The 25,377-nt window shown below is 48.4% G+C and overlaps 1 protein-coding gene and 1 pseudogene across 1 annotated transcript; both read right to left on the bottom strand.

Annotated features, from left to right (window-relative positions):
- Positions 1 to 238: 238 nt before the first annotated feature.
- Positions 239 to 10,043, bottom strand: LOC114038143 (annotated as a pseudogene).
- A 977-nt stretch (positions 10,044 to 11,020) lies between these two features.
- HPN (hepsin) lies at positions 11,021 to 25,376 on the bottom strand. Its single transcript, XM_027855359.1, has 13 exons — positions 25,201 to 25,376; positions 24,179 to 24,284; positions 20,612 to 20,713; positions 20,458 to 20,499; positions 17,392 to 17,521; positions 17,180 to 17,302; positions 15,772 to 15,812; positions 14,917 to 15,082; positions 14,484 to 14,674; positions 14,206 to 14,301; positions 13,880 to 14,022; positions 13,289 to 13,453; positions 11,021 to 11,506 (listed from the first exon to the last, which is right to left on the bottom strand). Exons 2-13 carry the CDS (start codon positions 24,192 to 24,194, stop codon positions 11,468 to 11,470), a joined length of 1,254 nt encoding a protein of 417 aa, XP_027711160.1. The 5' UTR covers positions 24,195 to 24,284; positions 25,201 to 25,376; the 3' UTR covers positions 11,021 to 11,467.
- Between the last annotated feature and the right edge of the window lies 1 nt (position 25,377).

Genomic DNA, 25,377 nt, shown 5'->3' with positions numbered 1-25,377 from the left:
AATTAACTCCCAGCAGGGCTCCGAGTCCTGGGTACTGACTCGGGGGAGATGAGGGTGTGATATCATTGGGGAAAATGGCAGCCTCTAATCTTGGACGGAGAGATGAGAGGGGATGGCTGATTCCTTGGTTCCAGTCTTTCCCACCTCCTGCCTCTATGGGTACCCTGCCCCCAATCCCTCAGCAAAAAAAGGCAAAGAGCCAGCCATGTGTTTAAGTTTCTCAGAGTTTATTGCGGGATCATGACTTCAGCATTCCCTTGACCATTGGATCTTCCCAGGGGAATTGCACAGAGAAGTCCTTCATCTTCTGGTAAATCTGACCAAAACACTCACTCTGAGCCACAGTAAAAAAATTCTTCCTGTGACCACAGACCCCTAGATGGGAGAAAAGGCAGAAGATGAAGCCACCCTAATTCCATTCCCCAACCTCAACATCTTTCCATCTCACCTTCCCTTCTCCTAGAACCCTAGCCTCCCTCCAGGACCCAGGTCTTCCTTTCCCACCTCATCCGTATAACCTACCACCTTTCTGGTAGACGGTCTCCCAACTGTGGTCCATGTACTCAGGGGATGCCAGGCTCAAATTGGCCATGGGGTTCTCCCAGATTTTCTGGAAGCTGCAATTCTCCACCTGAGAGAATGCTTCAGGGCAGCACTGTCCAGACCTACCCCCCAGGAATTTGATAATGCATTCTATGCTCCCTGCAAAGACCTAGAGGAACAGGAACAGGGAGACTGGGGTGAAGGGATGCTGGACCTAGGGGAAGCCTTGGGGCAGGGACTTACTACTCTATTCCTCCAGGAAATGACCTAACCCTAACCTAACCAAACCCCAATTGAACCCCACTTTGGATTATGCTCCTACTCTTCACTGACTGGGCCAGGGAGGTTCAGCAATCTCCCTATCCCTTGAGCACATCTTTCCTGCTTCCAAGTGTGCCCAAGTCTTGCTGATCTTTTAGGCCCAACTCCCATCCCCATGAATCCCAACTGACCACTCAGGCTCCCTTCTCTGGAAACTTCTGTCCCTACCACTGATCTGGCAACTAGCCAAGTCTGTCTTTGGGATGTCCCTCATCTAACTCTTGGAGTATGCAAAGTCTCCCAAGCATCTGGGGACATTCTCACAGTGTCTCGTCTCCCAAATTAATTTCATGTGCTCGGGTTCTGGTACTGGTAATATGAAGGTGAAGAATGATCTGGTCCTCATCCTCACGGAGCTAACAATTTGTGGGGCTTGGGCACCGATAACAACAATGAGCATTTGTATAACTTTATATTATTTATTTATATGATATCTTCTATAATATTATATGTGACGTAGTATTTTCTATAATATTATACATGATTTAATATTTTCTATAATACATGATATAATATTTTCTATAATATTGTACATGATATAATATTTTCTATAATGTTGTATATGATATAATATTTTCTATAATATTATATGTTATATTATATTTTAAGTTTTGCAAAACACTTTAACAATATGAGACAGAGTAGAGGGCAATAGGGTCAGAGGAGGGAAAATGCTAGGAAATTTGAGAAAGCCCACTTTCAGCTCTGACATACCAGGGAAAGCTAAGTGATCCTCAATTAGTCTGTAAAATCCTTGAGGACAGAGATGAAATCTGATCCAGCATGACACCTCATTTCAGACTTGGGGTTTTATTAAAACAGAGATTATGCCTCCCTCACCAGACTCAGGGTTCCTAAAGAATGGAGGCCCTGTCTTCTATACAGGCTTGCCCCCAAGTGCCTAGACAGGGCTCAGCCATGGCGTTGCTTTGACTCAGGGGTGTCCCATGAAGATGTAAGGGAGAGGCTTGGGAGACAAAGTTCAAGGTTACCTCCTTCAGCTCCTCATAGGTTATCAGCAGAAAGTTGTCCTGCTCTCTGAGCCCCAGCCAGCCCTTCACATAGTCAAACCAGGAACGCTAGGGCACTGGGGTAGGTGAGGAGATAGTAAAGTCAGACCTTCCCAGAGGCCCTTTCCTCCCCTCCAGATCCTTCCTTCTACCACTCCCAATCAGAAAAGCACCAGCCCCCTCACCAGCTCCACTGAGGAATTCCTCCATGAAGGCCTCCAGGACTCTCTGGCTCTCGAAAAAATGTCATGATCTTGGAGAAATGAAAGGAGACATACACACATTCCTCGGGTCTCGAAATGTGTGGATTACGAGGTGAGGACAGCCAGAGACTAGGAACCAGGGTTGTCTGGAGTGCTGGGGTGGGGCAAGTTAGTGGAAAAATTGGAAGAAAGTCTTGATCGAGACTGCAGATTCTTGGAATCGAGTCCTGGGCTCTTGTCACTAATTTAATATATGGCCATGGCCTCTCTGGGCCTCAGCTTGAGAATGCAGGAGTTTGCAAAATGTGGGAGTTGATTTAGACATTAAAGTGCCTTCCAGCTTTGGCATTCTGCATTTGGGATAGGAGTCAGGATGCCTGGGTTCCTCACCTTGGCCCCCCCTCTCTGAAAAAAGCTTCTTGGGAAAAGCTGAATGGGGAGGTGTGAGGACAGCAGATGGAGCTGAGGCCAGGCCAGTGCCAGCCGCAATGAGGTAGAAGAGAGTGCTTGAGGCAGATGGAGCAGGCAGGATGTGAGATAAGAGATAACCAGCCAGACAAGTGATCAAAGAAGACTGTGCACTGAAGCCTCCACTGTGGACTTCCCTGTGTGCTTTCACAAAGCATCCGCAATTCCAGAAAGCTTTTCCCTTCTTCTCTTTGCTTATCACCTCCGGACTACCTGATATCCCAGGCATTTTGGGGCCATGCGTGTACCTTCCATTCTCTTGTCCCCTTCCTCCATTCCATAAAATTGTATTTAAACCACACCTTTGACCTAGCTAACTGCTTTTGCCTCCTAGGGGAAACAGGGGCCACTCTTCTCCCTCAGAGGAGCAGGGCCTGAGGCCTATGCTCTGCCTCCCACGTGCAGTAGAGCCCATTGGGATTCCGCCTCATGGGGAGCAGGACCGCTTGAGCGCATCACCCCAATAAATGCCTTTCTTTAACATGGAGACTGTCCGAGTAAATTCTTTCAGGACACTAGGATCTGCACATCTATTCCTCACCATTTCAGGTAGCACCTAAACATTCTTGGGGTCCACCCTGAACTCATCACCAATGGCTACAGAGGTCTAAGTGAATTCTTTCACACCTGAACCGCTCTCCCAACTCTGACCTCAACAGACTGTTCCCAAATGGCGACAGAGAGGACCCAAGAAGTGTCTCCCATGGCCCGAATGAGTCTAAGATCTCTATCATCCAGAAGATGTCTGAAAAGACAGGGAAAAAAGGAGACCAAGCCTTCCCATCCTTTTTGCCTGGGTCCTCAGGGAACTGACTCCCAGCACCCATCTGTCTCCCTTGCTCCCCTCCCCTCCCCCCATCTCTCTTCCCAGGAGCCCATCGTGTCTCCGAGCCTCCTGTTCTGTGCCTGGAGCCTTTATCTGACTTGGGGAAGGTGATGTTGAAAACATCATTTTCTTGAACCTGGATTTCTCCTTCCACAAACCTCAGGGTTTCAGGCGAGTGGTTAATTTCCTGAAACAAGACGTGCTTGCAGACAAAGTATTGGCCTAGTCTCCTGGGGCATAGTGAAGATGATGTTGTGTTTCATGTGTCTGGCCCAATTGCCTTGTCCCAAACCCCTCCCCACTCAGATCTTAGCCCTAGGGCCTCAGAGCCTCTTCTGCTCCTTTTTGCCGGTAGAGTGCTTGGTGGGTGTCTGTGGGAGGAAGAGAGGAATTTCTTTAAAATTTAACTAAAACCTCTTTCTTGATTCCAGCTCAACCATTCAGAACCGGCAAAGAATAAGAAACTGGGTCTCTGAATCCAGTCCTATAGACTCTGACTCCTCCTAATACCTCTTTTAACTCCCCACCCACTCCACTTCCAGGCAGGACAGACCCGATGCAGAAAAGGAGAGCAGAACCCAAGCAGCTTTGAGAGAGCTGAGAGAAGGGTCAGATTTTCTCCGCTTCGATTCAATAAGGAAAGCGGGGAGAGAATAAGCATTTAGGTAGCACCTACTGCTTGCCAGGCACTGTGTTCAGCTCTTTTAAAATATTAGCTTATCTGATCTTACAAGAACCCTGCAAGGCAGATGCTGTTATTATCTCCCGTTAAGGAAACAGTAGACCAAGAGGGGTTAAGTGACTTGCTCAAGATCATACAGCTAGTAAGTGTCTGAGGCTACATTTGAACTCAGGTCTTTAGGACCAGTTGCCTTTAGTAAGAACCTACTATGTACAAGACCCATTGCTTAGTCCTGGCAGAACTAAACACAAAGTGGAAAACTCCCAGAGTCACAGAATTTTGAAGTGTGAGAGACCCCAAGCACCTTCCTTTTAGTGGCAAACAGTTCCCTTCCTCTTCTTTTTTTTTCTTTTTTTTCTTTTTGGTGAGGCAATCCAAGTTAAGTGACTTGCCCAGGGTCACACAGTTACTAAGTGCCAAGTGTCTGAGGTTAGATTTGAACTCAGGTCCTCCTGACTCCAAGGAGCTCTATCCACTGCACCACCTAGCTGCCTCCCCCTTCCTCTTCTTAACTCCTGTCTTCAAGCTTTGATATAGGGAATATATGGGAGAAGTTTGGTTGTGATCTGTCCCCCCCTTTCCACTCACCACTGCCCTCACCCTATATAATTTAATATCATATGAAATCAATCAGTGTGGTAGACTCACACCCCTGAATGATCATTCCTCTATGGTGTTTTTATTCAGAAGAAGAGTAAAAAAAAAAAAAATCAAAGGCTTCTATATGTAAAGCTAAAGGGGATCTTATTGGCCATCTGTTTCAACTCTCTCATTTTACGGAGGAGGAAACTGAGTCCTGAAGAGGTTAAATGACTTACCCAAGACCACATAAGTAGGCATCAGAGGCAGTTCTGGAACCCAGGACCTGGGACTACAAGAGCCAATGCTAATTTGGAAGTTTTAGTCCTGGGTGTCTGGGAGGAAAGTTAGGAGAAATACAGGGCACATTTTGTGGTACATGGTAGTCACTTAATAAATAGATGTTGATTGATTGACTGACTGACTGATCACTGGAGTTTCGTCTCCCTATTCCCAGGCCGGATGGGTGAGGAGTATATTTATAGAAGTTTAAGGAGGATAGGTGAGAGAGAAAATCCTGCCTAAGAGACAAGGTCAAAGGAAGTTAAATAGGGAAGAATCACTCTATACCTTGAAATTAATCTGTTGGATGTTACCTTTTCCTCCCATTATTTACCCAGAAAATGGTGGAGTGGGGAGAGCCAGGTATCTTGAGGAGAAGATTTAGGCAGTAAAGTCAGAAGACCAAGAGTATCTTCAGGGAGAAAGAATGTAGTCATCCTTCTCTGCCGTAAAGCAATCAGGCTAGGGGTACCATTAACCCCAATGAGTTGGAACCATTCAAGAGGGCAGCTAGAAGCAGCCGCAAATGGACTTAGAGTGGAAATTGTCAATAACAACTTACCTTTGTATAGCACTTCAGGGTTCTCATAAATGCAAGCATTATTACCCCCATTTTACAGATGGGGAAACAGAGGCCATGATACAGCTACTGAGTGTCTGAGGAAGTTGTCTTTTTAAAACTAAATTTGAAAATTCTCATTGAACAAATATCCACCTCCTCTCCCTCCATTGAAAAAAAAAGAGAAATAATTGAAATCTTGTTACAAATCTGCAGTCAAACAAAACAAATCCCACATTGGCCGTGTGCAAAACATATATGTTTCTTTAAAAAAAAAAATCAAGCTAATGGCTTATCTATTTTTTTAAACTCCTAGTTTTATTTATTAATTTAATGTTATGGGGGAGTTGCTTTCAATTTTGTTAATCTGTTCTTTGATTTTTCAGGATTTTTGTTTTGGTGTTCAATTGAGAAGATACTTTGTTGGTTTTCTGGGTTTTTCTAGTTGTATGCCCAATTTATTGTTTTGTTCTTTTTCTTTTTTATTGATAAAAGTGTTTAGAGATATAAATTTCCATTGAAGACTGCTTTGACTACATCTCCAAAATTTTGTTATGTTGTCTCACAGTAGTCATTATCTTTAATTAAACTGTTGATTGTTGGGGCAGCTAGGTGGCACAGTGGATAGAGCCCTGGATTCAGGAGGACCTGAATTCAAATCCAGCCTCAGACACACAACACTTACTAGCTGTCTGACCCTGGGCAGGTCACTTACCCGCATTGCCTAGCCTAAAAAAATTTTTTTTTAATTGTTGATTGTTTCTATGATTTGTTCTTTTTCATACCTGTTCTTTAGGATTAAGTTATTTAGTCTCCAATTAATTTTTAGGTTAATCATTTCTTTAGTGGCTAACAAATATAATTTTTTGTGTTAGGGTACATAAAAGATATGTTTCATATGTCTCCTTTTCTGCACTTGGTTGTGAGATTTTCATGTCCTAATATGTGGTCAATTTTCATAAAGATTTCATGTACAATTGATGATATGCATATTCCTGGAGGGCAGAGCCAAGATGGCAAAATGAAGTGAGCATTTTTGCTGAGCTCTCCCAATATGACCCTTTAAACAACTTTTAAAAGTGTGTCAACCTGAATTCTATGTGGTATAACTAACAAAAAGCCACAGAGAGTCAATTTTCTAGCCCAGGGAAGGTTAAGAAGACAGAGAGGTCTTTGTATACTGGGGTAGGGGCTGACTGGGAGCAAAATGTGGCAAAAGTAGCCTCCGCAAAGCCTCCCAGACTTTGGAGGTGGTGGCAGCTAGAGCAGTGGCAGGGACAGAGCCCAGGGACGATGAGGAGATTGAATAACTGGTCAGAAAGAGTTTCCCTGGGACCCATTCGCTAGCACTGGGCAGGGGACCGCCTCCCTTTGGCAACTCTATTGCCCATCACCCAGTTCCAGGGATGAGAGGAGTGCTTGGGGTCCAAAGGGAACAAGAGCTTTACCTAGGTAAGGGCCAGAGCACAGACTAGGACAGCAGTGAGCACACCTCTTTCCAGATTACACTAACCTGGAAGCACAGAAAACTCACAGGTTCTCAGTTGAAAAAGTAGGAGGACATAAAAATCAGAACACTAGGCCAGACATCCCCCCCATCAACTGAGGTAAACAAAGCCCAACTCTAACATACAGCCCAAAGTCTAGAAATAGACTGGAAAAATGAGCAAACAACAAAAAAAGAACCTGACCATAAAAAGTTTCTATGGTGACAGAAAAGTTCAAGACACAAACTCCGAAGACAATGACTTGAAAACATCTACAGGCAAAGCCTCAAAGAAAAATGCAGATTGGACTCAAAGCCAACTAGAATTCCAAGAAGAGCTAAAGAAAAAGCTTTTTAAAAGAGCAAAAAAAAATTATTTTTAAAAAATCAAGTAAGAGTGGTAGAGGAAAAATTGGGGAAAGAAATAAGAGCACTGCAAGAAAATTACAAGAGAATTAACATCCTGTACTACTCTTTCAGGGACCCCCAAGGACCTCTTTTTTCCCCAGTAAACAGCTTCAGTCCTCTGCCACTACAGTGCTGCATACAGCAGCGACTCATGAGTATACTCAGTCCTCACTGTCTACAAGCTGGGCTGGAAAAATGATGTGATTTTTTTTTCCTTGAATTTCCTAATCAGGACTTGGTCTGGTTCATTTGTGGAGGAGATGTGTTTGGGGAGCGGGCTAATCTTCTTCTTGTCACTCTACCGTCTTGACTCTGCCCACCTCACCCCTCAACATATGTCTCCATCTGTACCCTGAGTTCTTTAGTTAGGAAGTAAGTAGCATGCTTCATAGTGAATCTGAGAAAGGATCTAAATACAGATTTTTGTGCTTTTGTTTACACTATTCCCCATACATGGAATAAACTGCCTCCTCATTTTCATGTCCACAGAATCTCTACCCAACCAAAGGCAGCTGTTGAGCCAGCTAGGTGCTAAAGCAGATAGAGTATGGGGCCTGATATCAGGAAGATCTGAGTTCCAATCCAGACTCAAGATACTTACTAGGCTCTGTGACCCTGAGCAAGTCACTTAACCTCTGTTTGCCTCAGTTTCCCCACCTGTCAAATGAGGATAATAATACTACCTTACAGGGTTGTTGTGAGGATCAAATGAAATAATATTTGTAAAGCACATGGGAAATAGTAGGTGCTATGTAAATGTTATTATTATTATTATTTGCTTCCTTTAAAGCTCAGCTGAGCCATCTTCCACGTGTGACCTTCCTTCCTCCCCCAGCTGCTGGTGCTTCTTTCATTACTTTGATTTTATTGTAAATAAAATATTGATTTTATTGTAAATAAGATGACATGCATATTATGACAGCCCTCCCCATGTAACCCCCTTGAGAACAAGGGATATTTAAATCAGTCAATCAACAAACCTCGTTAAGTGCTTACTGTGTGTTTGCCAGTGCTGGGGCTGTCCTCAGGAAGCTTACACTCTAGTGTAAATAATTAGACCCATCCAAGGGCCATACAGAGTAGCCAGAAAGCTCTCTTAGAGAAGGCATTCTTAGCCTGGGAGCTGCAGACTTGTTTTTCAAAAGAGAATTGAGGATGATATTTCTTTTAATCTTATGTCTTTTATTTGATGCATTTAAAAACATTGCTTTGAGATAGGGGTCCAGACTAACAAAAGGTTAAATTAAGAACCTCTGTCTTGTCAGTTCATTTCTGTCTTTGCGCCTAGAGGGAGCCTGGCATACAGCACACGCTTAATAAATGCTGTTGGTTGATTTCCTGATTGGCTCTCTGCCTTAGCCCAGCCTGCCAATGGCGTGAGGCAGTCCCGGTGACGTCACTGACCGCCGGGCAAGCTCCCCTGTGGCGGTCGGGCCTGCTTTTCCGAGCCCCGCCACCGCTCCGCGGGCCTTGCTCCTGCGCAGCCGCAGTTGCTCCAGGCTCCTCCTCCCTTAGACCAGAGCCAGGAGGCAGGCCTCGCGCATGCTTGAGGAAAAGGCGGGAAAGGCCGAGGCTCTTGTGAAGTCCAGGCCGGGGTCACAGGCTGGTAGTCATGGTAACCCAGCCCATTTTGGGGGCGAGACCTCCGAGGAGTGCTGGGAAGGGCCTTTGCTTCTGCCCCTCCCCCCACTCCAGCTCAACCCCACCCTGGGTGCAAACAGGGGGGTCTTGGGATCCCCACAGCCACACTCCTATTGGGGGAGCAATGGGGGCAAGGATGAGGAGGGAGAATCAGAGGAGAGAGACGGGGGGGGAGGGGAGAGACAGAGAGATGGGAGAGACAGAGACAAAGAAGAGAGACAGAGATATAGGGAGAGACAGGGAGGGGAGAGACAGAGAGGAGAAAGGGAGAGAGATGGGGAGAGACAAGGAGGGGAGAGACAGAGAGGAGAGAGACAGAGGGAGGAGAAGGGGAGGGGAGAGACAGAGATATAGGGAGAGATAGGGAGGGGAAACACAGAAGAGAGAAACAGAAATATAAGGAGAGACAGGGAGGGGAAAGAGAGAGGGGGAGGGGAGAGACAGAGATATGGGGAGAGACAAGGAGAGGAGAGACAGAGATATAGGGAGAGACAGGGAGGGGAGAGACAGAGGGAGGAGGGGGGGAGACAGAGAAAGGGAGAGAAACAGAGAAGAGAAAGATGGGGAGAAGTATAAGAGAAAGAGCAGAGTCAAAGAGATGGGAGGAGGTAGAGAGAGATGGGTAGATAAGACATAGATACACAGAGATAAAGAGCTAGTTATAAAGTGGAAGAATGAAGATAGAAATAAAGTAGATGGATGGATAGATAGATATAGATAGAGTTGGATGGATGATAGAAAAGGCAGGATAGGATAGATGAGAGAGAGAGGAGGACTTCTCATGTGCCAGGCAGTTCCAAGAGTGGGGAATACACATTCAAGCCAGAGAGAAAGGCAGTTGCTGCCCTCAGGAAGTTTATATTCTAATGAGGGAGCCAAAAAGGGGTGAGGTGGGGGAGGTACCCTCACTGGGACCACGGGCTCTTCTTCAGGGGAACAGCTCATCAGTGGGTGGAGGTATTGCCAGTGCGAGAAGGCTGCTGAGGCAGGGAAGGACCCCGGGCAACACAAGCTGGCCAGGTTTGAAGTGAGCATGGCGGTTATGGATACTCAAATAGGTGCTCTCAGGAGTGTTCTTGGATCTCAGCACCTTGGTTAGGCTCACAAGAGTGTTACTGTGGGGTCTTTGAGTCCCCAAAGGTACTCATAGGGCTGTCATGGGACCTCAAAGCCCCGGCTGGGTTCACAGGGCTGTTACAGGCAGGGGGGTTACAGGAGGCTGTTACAGGCCTCCAAAGGTGCTCACAGGGCTGTTGTGGGACCCCAAAGCCCTGGCTGGGCTCATGGGGCTGTTATAGCAGAAGGGCCCCAGGCCCCCAAAGGTACTCAGGAGGTTGTCCTGGGCTCTCAGAGCCAAGCTGGGCCCATAGGGGTGTCACTGTTGTTTTATGAGTTCCCATGGATGCACATAGGGAGTACCTTTGGGATTTTCATGGGGTTTCTAGCCTTTCATATGGTTTCCCAGACATGTTCTGCATTCCCAGGCCCTCTCGAAGGCATCACAAGGTGTTATTGTGGAGTTTCTACTCCCTACCTCCCCTGCTGTGTTCCCCTCCCTACCTGGGGAGTTAGCTTGGGGTTACTGAACCTGGGCTCACCCAACTGGTACAGTGTGTGAGGTTCCTGGTTTTTGTTCTGGTAATCATGGAGCATGAATTCCCAAAGAAGGAGGGAGGGAGGGAGGGAAAATGGGAGTTTGAGCCTGGTCTGGCCTTTGTGTTTTAGTAATCGCAGTCTCAGGAGAATTCCTGGGAAGTAAAGTTTATTACTGTTCTCCAAAACAGAAACATATCTGTGATACACTTTAACCCTGTGAGAATGATTTCCATAATTAGTCATACTAGATGCACTTCTGTCTTCTGCAGTTAGAGGTGGGAGGATAAAGTTTAGGCTGATCAAATATAGGTATCAAAACTGTGTTCAAGATTTTTATGGCGGGGCGGATGATTATTTTTGTTGGGATTCCTCCAGTTTGTACTGCACAGCCCTATTTTAAGAAACCCCAAGGCACATCTAATCAAAACCAGTTTTATTATTCAAAGTAATCACCAAACATTTCTGGGGACAGAGGGTAGGTGGGGCAAGGAGCCCAAAATCTGGTCCCCACACATCCCAAGAGAGTATTTACATGGGGGAGAGGGCAGGACAGGACTCATGGGTGGACCTGAGTAAGGGGCTGCCCAGAGAAGGGCAGGCAATGGGCCAGGGATAGCAGCAATATGTGTGGGATGGGATGGAGAAAATCCTGGGGGGGATGTCAGTCCTGACCTGGTGCCCACCACATTTTCTCCCCTGCCCTTCAGAATCCCCAGGCCCTCCTCGCCTGTACAAAGGAATCCAGAATGGGGCTCTCTGAGCCATAGATTGTCCATCACTGCTAGCTGCTGGGGAGTACCCCAGGACCAGCAGGGATACAGAGAGGAGGAGAAGCAGGTCTCCTGGGAGGAGAAGCAGGGGTGTCAGAGTTGGGTCACCATCCCACTGTCCTCGGAGTGAGTCTGGGGAGAAAAGGTTAGTCGGGAAATAACAGGTGAAAGAACTTGTCTTCCTTCCCTCCCCTCCCCTCTCTTCCTTTCCCTTCTCCTTCCCTTCCCTCCTCTCCCCTCCCCCCCTCCCCTCCCTTCCTTCCCCTCCCCACCATCCCTGTAACCCTTCCAAGTCCCTGCATCCCTGGCAACTTCTCTCACTAGTCCTGCCCTTCTTCTGCTATAAACTGTAAGGATGGAACCAGGTCATTACCAGTGGACCCTGGTGGAAAGTGGATGCTGGGTTGGGGCGGGGAAGACGCTTACTACATATTTAATGCATGCTTAATGTTTGTTCGGTGAATGAATCCTCTTGAAATAATACATAATGCCCACTCATTCCATACCAATAAATCAGTGGGAGATGAGGGCGTAACAATAAAATGATTCGTCATTTTAGAGCTGGCCTCATCACAGAACCCCTTGCTTACCCAAAATAAGCATTTCAAATTCAACAAACATTGATTAAACCCTTACTGTGTGCTGCCCTGAGGTAGTGGGGGAGATACAAAGTTATAGGGTTCCTGCTGTCATGGAGCTTAAGCTCTCCTAGGGAATATGACATGAACTGTTATCCAGAGGAATGTATGATGAATGCAGTAGAGAGGTTCACTTAAGGGGTTATGTGAGATCTGAAGGGGAAAAGGTCATTACTAATGGGGGAAGTCATATCAAAGAAGGTTTCATAGAGGAAGATTGGTGGGATGGAGACGAACACTTCTCTCGTGACCCCTTCTGTCTGCTCAGACCTACCACAGTCCCTCTAATTCAGGCCTGATGGCCTGTGTCCACCACTGTGCCTTTGCCTGTGCTGTGCTGTCCTCCAGGCTTGGAATGTTTTCCCTCCCTCCCTCTGCCTCATGGAATGCCTACCTTCCTTCAAGGTTCAGCTGAAATGCCACCAACCTTCAAGAGGCCTTTTCTGTTTCTCCCAGCCCACATCACTTTGTATCTATTGTGTTTCGATTTGGTGTTGGCTTATCTGGGACCATGATGTGCCCCCTTTAAGGGCAGGGACCTAGCACAGTGACTGACAGATCATGGATGCTTAATAAATGCTTATCAGTTGATCAAAAACATGAAGGTGAGAATGTGCAGGAATGTAGAGAGGAAACTTGTGTTCAGTCATTTTCTCAGTGGTGTCTGACTCTTCATGTCCCCATTTGGGGTTTTCTTGGCAGAGATATTAAAGTGGTTTGCTGATTCCTTCTCCAGCTCATTTTACAGAGGAGGAGACTGAGGCAAACAGGGTAAAGTGACTTGCCCAGGATCACACAGCTAGTAAGTGTCTGAGGCTGGATTTGAACTCAGGAAGATGAGTCTTCCCGACTCCAGGCCTGGTGCTGTATGCACTGCACCACGGCTGAAAACGTGGGATAGTGGAAGACCTCGTAGGTCGGGCTAAGGAGTTTGAACTTTATTCAGTCAATGATAGGGAGCCATTGAAAGGTTTCGAGTGTGGACCAACAAATGTAAGATTGCTGTGGTCAAAGCAGGAAGGCCCGGTGGAGGGCTGTAGCAATGGGGCTCCAAGTACCAAGGATGGCTACACTATGGTCATGGCCGGGAGAAAGGGAAGAGGGGATGGGTCTGTCTGGCAGGGGGAGGAACGCTGTACGGGCTGCTCTAGCCCCCATTTCTCCCAGGCCTCACCTTCCCACTTTCTCTTGACATTTTAGCTGGGGAGAATAGGGGAAATAGGGGCTACAGGGAAGGGTGAGCCTGCTTTTGCTACTTCCTTTCCCCCCTCAGTACCTTCATGGCTCGGTAGATCCACTCCTGGTATTCTCCGACTTTCGTGTAAACCCCAGGCTTGTGGGCAAGAGCACAGCCTGTCCCCCAGCTCACGATCCCGCACAGCCTCCATCGGGGAGTTCTGGAGATAGAATCCTCACACACAAAAGGGCCCCCGCTGTCTCCCTGCAGATGGACAGAGGCAAGATGGGAGGGCAGCATGCCCGGTTCTTTCAGGGGAAATGGAGGGCTGGCACTATGAGAGATGTCTCCAGATGCCCTTTCCATCTCGCAACCTAGCCAGTGGCTCCCAACATTTAAAGTAATTTGGAATCTCAGCTTCTCTTGATGTGAGATTCATCTTGCTTAGCTCTGCTTTTTTTTCTACCCAAAAAAAGGCCAGTTTTGGACAAGAGATGCCCAGCCCTGTCCTGTGTCCAGTGAGAAATTTGACAAAGGCTTTTGGACGCTTGTTGCTGCTAATGAATGGAGAGTATTTGTTCGGGGGGGGTAGGGGGTGCAGGAAGATGGGGTTAGGGAGGAAGGTCAGCCAGCTGGGCTTTGGGAGTAAGCTGCTTGGGTTTAGGAGATATGGCTGGAGTAGTTCCCCACCTGGCAGGCATCGATGCCCCCCTCAGTGTAGCCGGCACAGAACATTTTGGGTTTGATCTGGTTCCCATAGAAGTCGGGGCTATTGCAGACTGTGTTGCTGATGATAGGGACTCGTGCCTCCTGTAGCATGTTAGCCTGTTTCCCTGTAGGGTGGGGAGACAGGGTCTGTGAGAGCTGTGGCTCCTCCATCGCCCCTCCTGGGCAATTGCATCAGTAGGGAGCTCCTTCTTACTTTTCAGAGACAGGGGACCTACCCTGCACACCCCTTTGATCCTACTCTGAAGAGGAGAGCCTCATAGTGAGGGCGTGTGTCTGCCTTTGCTCACCATAATACTGCGTGTTTCCCCAGCCTGTGACTGTGCAAATCTTCCCATCCACCAAGGCCTGTCCGGCAGCGGGGAGGCAGACGGGCTGGATGTATTCTGTGGGGGGGAAAGAGCCAGTCCAGCCAGGGTTCTACTGTCTCCCTGGAGCCAGGCATCTCATCCCAAACACCTGTCCCTCCCACCCCCCACATTCCTTCTAGGATGCACACTTCTGTTTCTTTTCCCTCTGTACTTCCACAGCCCAGGTTGTTCTCCCAAGACCCAATGACTCAGCTCACCAGTGAGGGGCAGGGAACTGGAAAGGTGAACCAAAGCAATATCATTACTGTTCTCTTCACTGTTGGGGTCCCAGAAAGGGAGGTAGCCTCCATGGTACACCACAGCCTGGACCCCAAGCTGGAGTCCCTGGGTTGATGCCTGGGCCACAGCACCCGCAAACACTCTCCACCGGGACACCACCCGATTCCGTCTAGTGCAAGAAAGTGAAAGAGTTTCTTCTCTTCATCAGTTTGACTAGAAACTACGTGTATGTCTTAGGAGGGATGTGCCCAACTCAGAACATCACTTGGGCTCTTAATGAAAGCTTGGGGCAGTGACAGGAAGGATTTTGTAGTTCCTGGCTCCCCTCTTTTGCCCATGTTCTACCACCTCCCCAGAAATTCAGCACCTCGTCCTTGTGATAGACCCAAGCCCCACAGGGAGGGCACTCACTCAGGGAAACAGTGGGCAGCAGTCAACACCCAGTCTCCGGACAGCAGGGATCCCCCGCAGAGATGTGAGCCGTCATAGCGCAGACTGACCTGCCATGGCCAGCGGCCCAGGCTGGCATCTTGGCCTCCAACGATACGGTCTACAGGCAGCTTCCTCCGGCCACAATCTAGGGACAGATATGTTCAGGCCACATCCCAGACCCTATATCCCTAGGGAAAGGTACAGGGCCCCCACCCTCAGGCAGTTCCTGGTCTAAGGGAAGAAATGTAGCCTTTGCTTTTAGGGAATCCTGACCTCAGGTGAGTCCATGACCTGGGGTGATTTTGGAAAAGCCATTTAACCTCTCTCTGCCTCAGTTTCCTTATTTGAATTGAGGAGGTTGGACTGCAAGGCCTCCTTCTGGCTCTAATAATCTGGGATGGGGAGACACAATCCTTACCCTCAGGAGCACTGGTTCAAAGTATACACTCACAAGGAGAAAGAACAAGTCACCAAGTGAAAAGGCCATTTGTGATGTTCAGAGAATCATAGGGTTAATCAGATAAGTGTTCATAGGGTTAATCAGATAAGTGTTATTGAGCTCTGAACCGATTTTGGAAGGAGAGGAGGTTGGTAAAGAGGCTGTGGAATGTGTCTGAGGAAGGAGGCAAATGTGGCAGAGCTTAGAGAGAAGTCAGCCTGTTGGGGGAGGGCCCCCGAGAGGCTGAGACCCTAAGGGGTGCCCCGCTTCTTCCCAGGCAACAATCTTTTATCTCACTCCACAATGACCTGTCCCCAATTCTGCACACAGGGAACTTAGTTAATGGTGTGGGTGGGGGAGGTCTGTGAGAAAGGACACATGGTTTGGGTGCTTACCTTGGCAGAGAGTAGCTAGGAAGAGGCCTCTGGGACAGTCACTGTCAGGGAGAGAGGGGAGCTGGTGAAGGGGGAAGGGATAAGGGACTTATGTCCATTCTTATTGTCTCTTAATGTTGCCCACCACACCTGGCCCCCTCTTTTGCATCTCTTTTCTCCATCCTAAAGATCTAGGGAATTATAGACATTATATGTGTACCTTGTACACATTCATTTAGATACCACTGTGGTTGATGCATTGTATGTATGGGCATGAATGTGTATTTACATTTTATTTCAGTAAATAGAGATTAAGCATCTGGGATGAACAAAGCCATGAACTAGTCAGTCACTGAGAGGGGAATCGAAAGATGAATAAGAGTCCCTGTTGTCAAGAAGATTACAGTCTAGCAGAGGAAAGAACACCCATGCCGAGAGAAATACAATAAAAGTGAGATGATGGTGAGAACATAGGAGAGGTCGGATAGGCCAGGAGAAGGACGGGGGAGGCAGGGGGAAAGGCAGCCCGGGAAGAGGGGACAGCATGAGCAAAGTCACAGACCTGGAAAAGGAGGAGAATGGCTTTGGGGAATGAGTAGAGTCCGGGTGGGCTGCAGCACGGGGTCCACGAGGAGCGATAGTGAGTGAGGCTGGAAACAGAGACGGGAGGCATATTGCAAAGGGTTCTCAAGTGCCAGGTTAGAGTTTGGACTTTACCTGGTAGACAGGGGAAGCAGAGGAAGGTGAAAGCTCAGGTGTAGCAATGGAAAGGGAAGGATGGACGCAAGAGATCTGAACTTGGCTGGCAATTGATTAGTGAGGGGTTAGTGAGTGTCAAAAAGGATTTTGAGACTTGGACCCCAGGGGCTAGGGAAGATGGTGGTGCCATTGACAGAAATGGGGAAATGAGGGGGAGAAGACGAGCTGACTCCCAGGTCAGCTTTCTGTCTGCTTTGCTATGATTCCTTCCAAGTGGTCAGGGGCACTGGACTTGGAGTCAGGAAGACCCAAGCTCAGACATAGCCTCAGACACTTAACACTGGCCGTGTAACCCTGGGCTAAGTCACTTAACCTCTCTCTGCCTCAGGTTCCTCATCTGTGAAATGGGGGTGATAATGGCACCTACCTCCCAGGGGTATTGTGAGGATCAAATGAGATACTATTTGGAAAGTGTTTCATATGTGTGCACGCTGTGATGATGATGAGGCGAGGAGGAACAAGTGTACAAGTCTGTGTGCCTGACTTGGTCCACAGGTGTTGGTTTAAATGGGCCTGTACGCTGGTGGCTGTGTCGGTGTCCTCATGGGCCTCTCCTTTTCTGTGTGGCTCTGTGTATTTGTGCTTCTCTACACGTCAGCTTTTCTTGCATGTAGTCCCTTGTCTCCTGCCCAGCCCTTCTCTCAGCTTCTCTGCAGCCCTGGGTCCTTACCACACTGAGATGACCTCTGACAGCCTTCGAGAATAGGGCAGCCTTTCCTCATCCACACAAAAGTAGCCGGATGTGCCGTTTGTTCCAACCGCCCGGATATCCAGCTCCATGTGGGTCAGAGATCTAGGAGGCAGAAGGGTTGGGACCGGTAGCCCAGTTCTCCCCTGGCCTCAGCCTCCTCCCCTTATGATGCCCACCCCACCCAGCTATACCTGATGAAGCCCATCTCCTCACAACTCAGACTTGCCACCCTGGAATTAGCTCTGGAGGAGCAGAGCAGCCGCCACGTCCCCTCTGTTCCGTCAAACACAGTAAGCCGCAGGTCTGTCGGACTCACCTGTACTGTGGGGGCAGGGGTGGGGGTGGGGGGCAACAGGCCTGGCAGTTAGAGGGTGCGTGAGATCTCTGGATGCTTTGTGTAGCGCTGTCTCAGCAAGAACAAGCTCCCTTCAGTGTTTGGCTAGTACCCTGACAGCGAGCACGGGCCCAAGCGAAGCCTCCCAGTCTCCGTGAACGATCTGCCTTGGGCTGCTCATAGCTCTGCCTGTCTGAGGCTGGACGCAAGGACTGGCCCTGACAGCGCTGAGGCAGAGTCTGGCTAACACACTTGGCAGGCGTGCTTTCTGAATTGCTGGGCATTCTGAAGAGGCAAGGCTAGTAGAAAAAGAATGATTTAAGGGAAGAGGACCTCAGCTCCAATCCCAGCTCTGCCACTTTCTACCTGTATGACCTTAGGAAAGTTAGGCCCCCTCCCTGGGCCTCAGTTTCCTCTTCTGTAAAATGAGATCGTTGAACTAGCTGGCCTTGAAGGTCTCTTTGAGCTCAAAATGTCATCATCATAGAAAAACTGTCTCACCCTTATCCTATTAATGTGACTAGGATGGGGCAGCTAGGTGGCACAGTAGATAGAGCACTAGCCCTGGAGTCAGGAGGACCTGAGTTCAAATCTGACCTCAGACATGCAATACTCACTAGCTGTGTGACCCTAGACAAGTCACTTTACTCCATCGCCTAGCCAAAAAAACAAAAAAACTTCACTAGTGTGTCTAGAAGGACTCATATTTAAGGGAAATTGGAAATATATGTTGTACTTTTTTTAACAAAAAGTCTACAAACTGAAAGTCGTTTTCTTAGTTTAAGAATACAAACTATATTATGTACAGCTTGCTGTGCTTTACAAAAATTGTCATGTTTGGCATGGTTAGGAAGGTGAAGGTACGTAGGTGGCACACTAGATAGCATCACTGGGCCTGGAGTTAGAAATACCTGAATTCAAATCCAGCCTGAGACACTTACTAGTTGTGTGACCTTGGGCAAGTCACTTAACCTCTTTTGCCTTATCCACTGGAGAAGGAAATGGCAAGCCACCCTAGCATCTTTGCCAAGAAAACCCCATGGACAGCATTGGCATGCTATGGTCCACAGAGTCTTGAAGAGTTAGCCATGACTGAATGACTAACAGACAGCAACAAGAATGTGAAGGTTTAGGTTTAGAAAAATTGGAGTGAGCTTTTTTCTTCATTTCACATTTTTTATGTCCTCAGACAAAAAAAAAGTCATTCTTCTGTCCCTCAACCCCGAGCCTTCACATGTCTATTCAGACCAGACTTATGATTTCATCACAATAGGCAACTAACTCCAGATGAGGAAAGTCCCTTTACCAGTGCATGTGCTCTGCTTAGAGAGTTACCTAGGGACATTGACCAGTTAAATGACTCCCCTAGGGTCACATATGGGCAGCTAGGTGGTGCCATAGTGCATCTCTATGAGCGCCGGGCTTGGAGTCATGAAGACCTGAGTTCAAATCTGTCCTCAGACACTGCTGCGTGGCCCTGGGCAAGTCACTTCACCCTGTTTGCCTCAGTTTCCTCATCTGTAAAAAGAGCTGGAGAAGGAAATGGAAAACCACTCCAGGATCTTTGTCAAGAAAACCCCAAATGAACCTGGAAAGACTTGTATGGTCTGATGCTGAGTGAAGTGAGCAGAACCAAGAGAACATTGTACACAGTAACAGCCATGTTGTGCGATGACTAATAGTCATAAACTTAACCCTTCCCAGCAATACAAGGATCTAAGACATCTCCAGAGGCCTCGTGATGGAAAATGCTATCCACATCCAAAGAAAGAACTATGGAAATTGAATTGCTATTTTTTTTCTTTCTTCTCTTCTGTTGAGTTTTGTTTCCTCTTTCTGATGGTTCCTCCTATTGGTTTTAATTTTTACTTACATCACTAATGTGAAAATATGTTTAATAGGAATGTATACATATAGCCCATATCAGATGTGTGCGCCGTCTTGAGAAGGGCGGTGGGGAGGAAGGGGGAGAAAAATTTTAAACTCAAAAACATATGGAAGTGATTGTTGATAAATCAAAATAAATTAATAAAAAATTAAAAAAAAAAAAGAAAACCCCACATGGGGTCACAGAGTTGGACACAACTGAATAACAACAAAAGGTCACACAGTTAATGTGTCAGAGGCAGGATTTCATTCCCAGGTCTTCTTGACTCCCAGGCCAGTCCTGTATCCGTCATGCTGCACCCTCTCCTATTCTCTTCATTTATTTTGAACTAGATTTGATCCAAATCCCTCAGCATGGTCCATACTTCAAAGTCCTGCCCAATGTCCTCTGCTCCCTGACTTTCTTTCTCCTTCCATCATGTTGGTTCAAGGCTCAGGCTTGGGCCTCTTCAGAAGGCCTCAGCCTGCTTCTGCCTTCCCTCATGGCCTTCTCCCTCTGCACTCCATCAGGACACTTTTGCTAAGCTGTCATTTGACCTTGAGAGGGTGTTAGAGGTCAAAGACCACAGGGCTTAAGGGTCAGAAGACCCAAGTCTGAATCCCAGCTCCTTCACCTACAAGCTTTACCAAGGGCACAGTCACTTGGAGCTTAAAAATCCTCCCCTGTAAAACATGTATAATAACATCCATCCTGTCTACCTCACAAAACTGTTGTAAGCATCCATTGAAATAATATACGTGAAAGGGAGCAATTGCCTCTAACGCATGATAGAGACACAAGGGGGATTATTACCGTTGTCTTTTTACGGCTAAGTGTTCCCTAGTCATCCTGTGATTCTGTCACAGGAGTCATGGCTTCCTGGCCCAGAGTTGCCCAAGAGAGGAGACTTTCCACCTGTAGTACCAATCTGGGGCAGGGGGGGCACCGGGTCTATGTTGCTGACTGACTAATAGTGAAATCCTAGGGGGGGGGGGGGGGGCAATAGGCCCATGTTCCATGGACAGACAGTAGAAGGAAGTCTATGGGTACACTCACCCGGGTACAGCACCTCCTGGTCACTCCTCAGCAGCACTGTCACTGTGAAAAGGACAGAGATGAGAAAGGGGCTGGGAGGGTGGGGAGCAGTGGGGAAAGATCAGGTGAGGGGCAGGAGAGGCGGGGGGGGGGGGGGGGGGTGTCTGTCTCTCACCAATGGCCCAAGAAGCTGCTCCAATCCCCGCCAGGAGCAGGAGGCCCCCTGCGACGACAGCCACAATCTTGGGCAGAGACCAACACTGAACCTTTTGGCCACCTACAAGCAAATACAGTCTGTGTGCATTGTTCATTTCCCCCTCATTCCATAATCTGGCTCTGAGACCTCAGGATTTCCCCTCTACTGTTTTCTAGGCAATTCCCCCTACTGAGAACTAGGGCCCTCTCCTGAGCCCTTCCTTCTTCAGCCAGGCCTGGGCTGGGGGCCAGACCCAGGCACCACACCTCACCCAGCTCTGACTGGCCTTATTCCATTTTTCCTTCTTCCTCCTCCTCCTCCTTACCTCCCCCTCACACATGTCCTGTTTCCAAGGGGATCCCAAGGGCCCTGGGAAAGTGGTTGGGTCAGTTTCCCTGAGCAGCTGCCAAGAAACTCCCTAGCCCACCTAGGAACCCAGGTGTCCTTTCAGGAAGCTCTGGGCTCTTCTCCCTTTCTTTCCAGGCCCTGGATGTTTTGCTTATTCCACCTAATACCCTCCTTGGGATGGGGGACAGGGAGGAATGGACAAAGAAAAAAGGCCGCTTTTGGCAAGCCTGGTGTTCATGGTATGTAGAAGAGGTGTCACTGGCATTAGCTACCTCCACGCTCTCTTTTCCCTGGCATCCCAATACTTGTTGGCATTGGGTTCATCCTACATCATATCTCAAGCTTTTCTCTTGATTAGGCCCTTCACCCCCATCCTGGCTCCTTCTGGCTTTCTAGTGCAGCCTGTCCTGGAATGGGAATTATATGTGAGTCAGTGACCTTTGTCCCTGGCCTTATCCCCCTGGCTCCCTTTCCTGCTGTTTGCCCTCATGATGGATCACCCTATTCTCTACGTCTAAGTCATAGGAGCAGACAGCTTCACCCCCAAGGCAGCAGGAGCCAAGCCCTACCCTGGAATTCAAAACCTCCCTAAGAGCCTCTCCACTCACCCCAGATGGTATTTGCCTAAGACCATGCACCAGAGGGCCGGGTGAGGCAGGTGGCAACGTCCCTTTCCTCACGGTTGGGATCAACATTCCAGCTTTGTCCCCCTGGTGGTCACATGTAGCAATGGCAGGATAGTGGCTATGCCTCTGCTATTCTAGCTCTTTCCCAAATCCCCCTTATTTCCGACTTTCCAAGCCTCCAGCCAAATTTTTCTGATTATTTTTTCTTGGATTTGGATCCGATTTGATATAGATTTGGTACGAATAAGCTATAAAGTGCCTTGCAAACCCTTAAGGCACTACATAGGGCAGCTAGGTGGTGCCATAGTGCACCTGGAGAGAAGAGGACTCATCTTCCTGAGTTCACATCTGGCCTCAGACACTTCCTAGCTGTGTGACCCTGGGCAAGTCACTTCACCCTGTTGGCCTCAGTTTCCTCATCTGTAAAATGAGCTGGAGAAGGAAATGGCAAACTGCTCCATTATCTTTGCCAAGAAAACCCCAAATAGGGTCACGAAGAATCAGACACGACTGGACAACAGCAAAGGCAGTATATGAGTGCTGGCTGATATTAGTTGAGAGCACTTCTTTGCAGAGCTTAGATTGTTACTTTCAACCCTTCACTTTCCACCAGCAATCTTTTTTCTTTTTTCTTTTTTTTTTTTTACTGTTGTCACATACCCTAAAAGCTGGAGAGTTGGTTGTCTGGACTTTGTCTGGGGTCCCCTTCCTTTCTTGAAAGGCAGCAAGAAAGGAGTTCTCTAAGCCCTTCATGTAGGCCCTGTCAGCTCTCATTCTACCCCAACCCAAACTCAGTGCCCTGGCCAAGCTCCCCTGCTGCTTGTCCCTAACACACCCTTATCTGTTCTGGCCTCTGTGTCTTTTCCACATTTTCTTACCTGTTGCTCTTATCTACTAAACCATGTCTCTCTGCCTTTCCAAACCAGACCATGAACTATCAGGAAGTACTATTCAGGAAGCCTTCCTCGGTTTATCTCCACCCAGCTCCTAAATGTAAGAGAATTTATTTCTGTATCTCTCTTTGTATTTTTGGCATTTTCCTGTGTCCCTGCCCATTTGCATGGAAGCAAGGCCAGGGTCAAGACCTTGTTTCTTCCATCAGACAGGAAGCCCCCTGAATGCTGGGGCCAGATGCCTTCTCATTCAGAGAAGGGGATCTTTTAAAGGTGACAAGTCTCTCCGCTTTTGTCTATTCTCCCCTTCCCCCCCCCCAACCTCAATAGTTCTGTGCGCTGAGCTCTCACTCCTCAATTAATACACTTCAGTTGGGAAATAGCAACTAGGTGGTGCATTAGATAAGAGCACCGGACCTGGAGACAGGAAGATTCTTTCTGAGTTCAAATCCGACCTCAGATGCTTACTAGCTGTGTGACCCTGGGCAAGTCACTTCACTCTGTTTGCCTCAGTTTCCTCATCTGTAAAATGAGCTGGAGAAGGAAACGGCAAACCACTCCAATATCTCTGCCAAAAAAAAAAAAATCCAAATGGGGTCACAGAGAGTCGGACATGACTAAAAATGATTAACGACTGAAGAACAGGCCGGGAAATAGTTTGGAAATCCAAACTTAGAAGGTCCGTGGCCTCATTCTCTAAATGGGGGGAAGGGAGGGGAGGGGAAGAAGAGGGTGCTGTCCTTAACCTGGAATTTAGTGCTTCCCCCTCCCCCCCCCACCCCATCCAAGGCATCTGCTGTTGTCCAGAGTTGGGCAGGAAATAAGAGGACTGGGGTGGAGGCAATGATGGGATCCAGTTAATGTCCCTGAATATCTGGGCCTTGATTTCCTCATGTATAAAGTGAAGAGACTGGGGCAGATGACCTCCAAGGAACCTGCCTGTTCTAAGTCTTAGGACCTCTCTTATCCTGAAGCCTGTTCCCTGACTCCCCATACTGAGTAGTTGTTGCTGAAGCTGGTTCTCTTGGACTCTCTCTATGTCACCGTCCCCCCCCCCACCTTAGTTGTTCAGACTAAGGTGCCAGGCAAGCCAAGCGATAGAGATCCCTCCTTCAGAACTGCTGGAAAATGAGGAAGGGCTGGGAATTTGAGACTTAGGGCTTTTGTAGTCATATACTTTAGGGGAGTGGAATCCTGGCCTCTCAAATTCTAAGCTCGACCTGTTGTTAGCATTCAAGATTAAAGGGATATAAAGTATTTGTGGAAAAAATCACTTATTTCTTGGGGTGGAGGGGTAGAAAGTAGCCATATAGGGCAGTAGCAAATAGGGAAACTAAGGCACAGAGCACGGAATGTTGTAAAGGATATTGAGAGGAATAGGAGACAGATTGTGTAAGAACTTAATGGATGACTGATTAATGATTAATCTGGCAAGGAGCTGGAGGTAGCTTGGGGGAAAGTGGGGGGCAGCATGAGATGGGTAGGGTAAGGAAGCTGGATGGGAAGGGATTGGACGCTGGGGGAAGAGACAGGTTGGAAGCCTAGAAAGACAGGTTCTAATGGTAAGAGAGTGAGATTGAGAGGTCTGAAGAAAAGAAACCCAAGAGATGGGAAAGGAGAAAGTGGGGGAGAATACGAGGGTAAGGGTAGAAGGGGCATAAGTTAAGGAAGCCACTTACTCTCCTTCTCAGCCATGTCACCACTTCCAGTTAATGATTCCCCCAGTGAACAGTGGTGGCTGTCGCAGTAGGGCCTCCCCCCCTTGGGGAGAGAGGCAAGTGAGACCTGTGAGGGGGACATAAAATAGATGGGGGTGGGCCCTGAACCTCCTTGGCACCTAGAGGCCCCTAGTTCTCTTGATTCTACCCCCCTCCCCACAGTACTTTCCCAGACCCAGGTATGCCTAGCTATAGGATTGAGCTCCCCTCCCTCAGAGCCAACGTGAGGGGCTGGGCCTCTTGCCCAGAGCATGTCGTGATCACGGGCTGGTCAGCCTGCCAGCTCAGAGGATCAAGGACACAGGCAGGGGAATTGACCAGGGAGGTAGGGCACCAGGGTCCAAGGTGGGGAGCAGGAATTAAAAGGAAGATCTGGGGGCTGGGAGAAGGCAGGCTACCTGGGCCTCAGGAAGGCTGAGGACTACAGGGAGCCGTATGCCAGGGCACCCAAGGGAAAAGGCAGCATCAGTGTCCTGAGGGGCCGTGTGTTGGTAGAAGCGGATTGGATGCTGAGTCCCCGAGGGAAGGGGCCAGATACCTCATTCCCTGACAGAAATGTGAGCTGAAGAAGCCACGCACTGCCTCCCCAAAAGATCAGAGGCGGAGAGATGCTTGGTCTCTCAAGGGAGTAGAGAAAGAAGCCTGGGGTGGGAGTGGGGGGAGGGACGCTCATGATGTTGAGAAGTACAGGTCTGAGAGTTAGGTTGGCTGGACACCTGAGGGTAGGAAGGACCAGATGCAAGGAGACAAGACTTTTGTACTCCCGGGCCAGACTGGGTAGGGATTTAGGAGAGAAGCCGGGATTAGATGGTCCGAGAAAAGGCCAAGGGCCAAGGGTGAGACTGGACCTGGGGATGAGTGTGAGGGCCTGGGTACCCAGTGTCTGGAAAGGCATTAGAATGAGCCAGAGGAGGAAATGGGGACTCGGGGCCAAGACCGCAGGGGATAGGGGAGGGAAGCTTGGAACATGAGCGCTGCCTTACCCTCTGGGGTCCGTTCGGTGAAATCTCAGAGTTGTTTTCCAGTTCCTAGGGGTCACAACAGGACCCTGGCAGGAGCATGGTGTCCCCAGCTGGGGGCCAGGAACCTGGGTCCCAGGAAGGGGAGAAACAACAGCAGCCTTGAGCTCAGTCAGACTGGCTCACCTGAGGAGGAGGGGG

Source organism: Vombatus ursinus, unplaced genomic scaffold, assembly GCF_900497805.2.
Source record: "Vombatus ursinus unplaced genomic scaffold, bare-nosed wombat genome assembly UNPS02010822.1, whole genome shotgun sequence".
In the NCBI taxonomy this organism is placed as follows: Eukaryota; Metazoa; Chordata; class Mammalia; order Diprotodontia; family Vombatidae; genus Vombatus; species Vombatus ursinus.
Note: the sequence above shows the minus strand (reverse complement) of the source record. Positions and strands in the feature narration are given on the sequence as shown.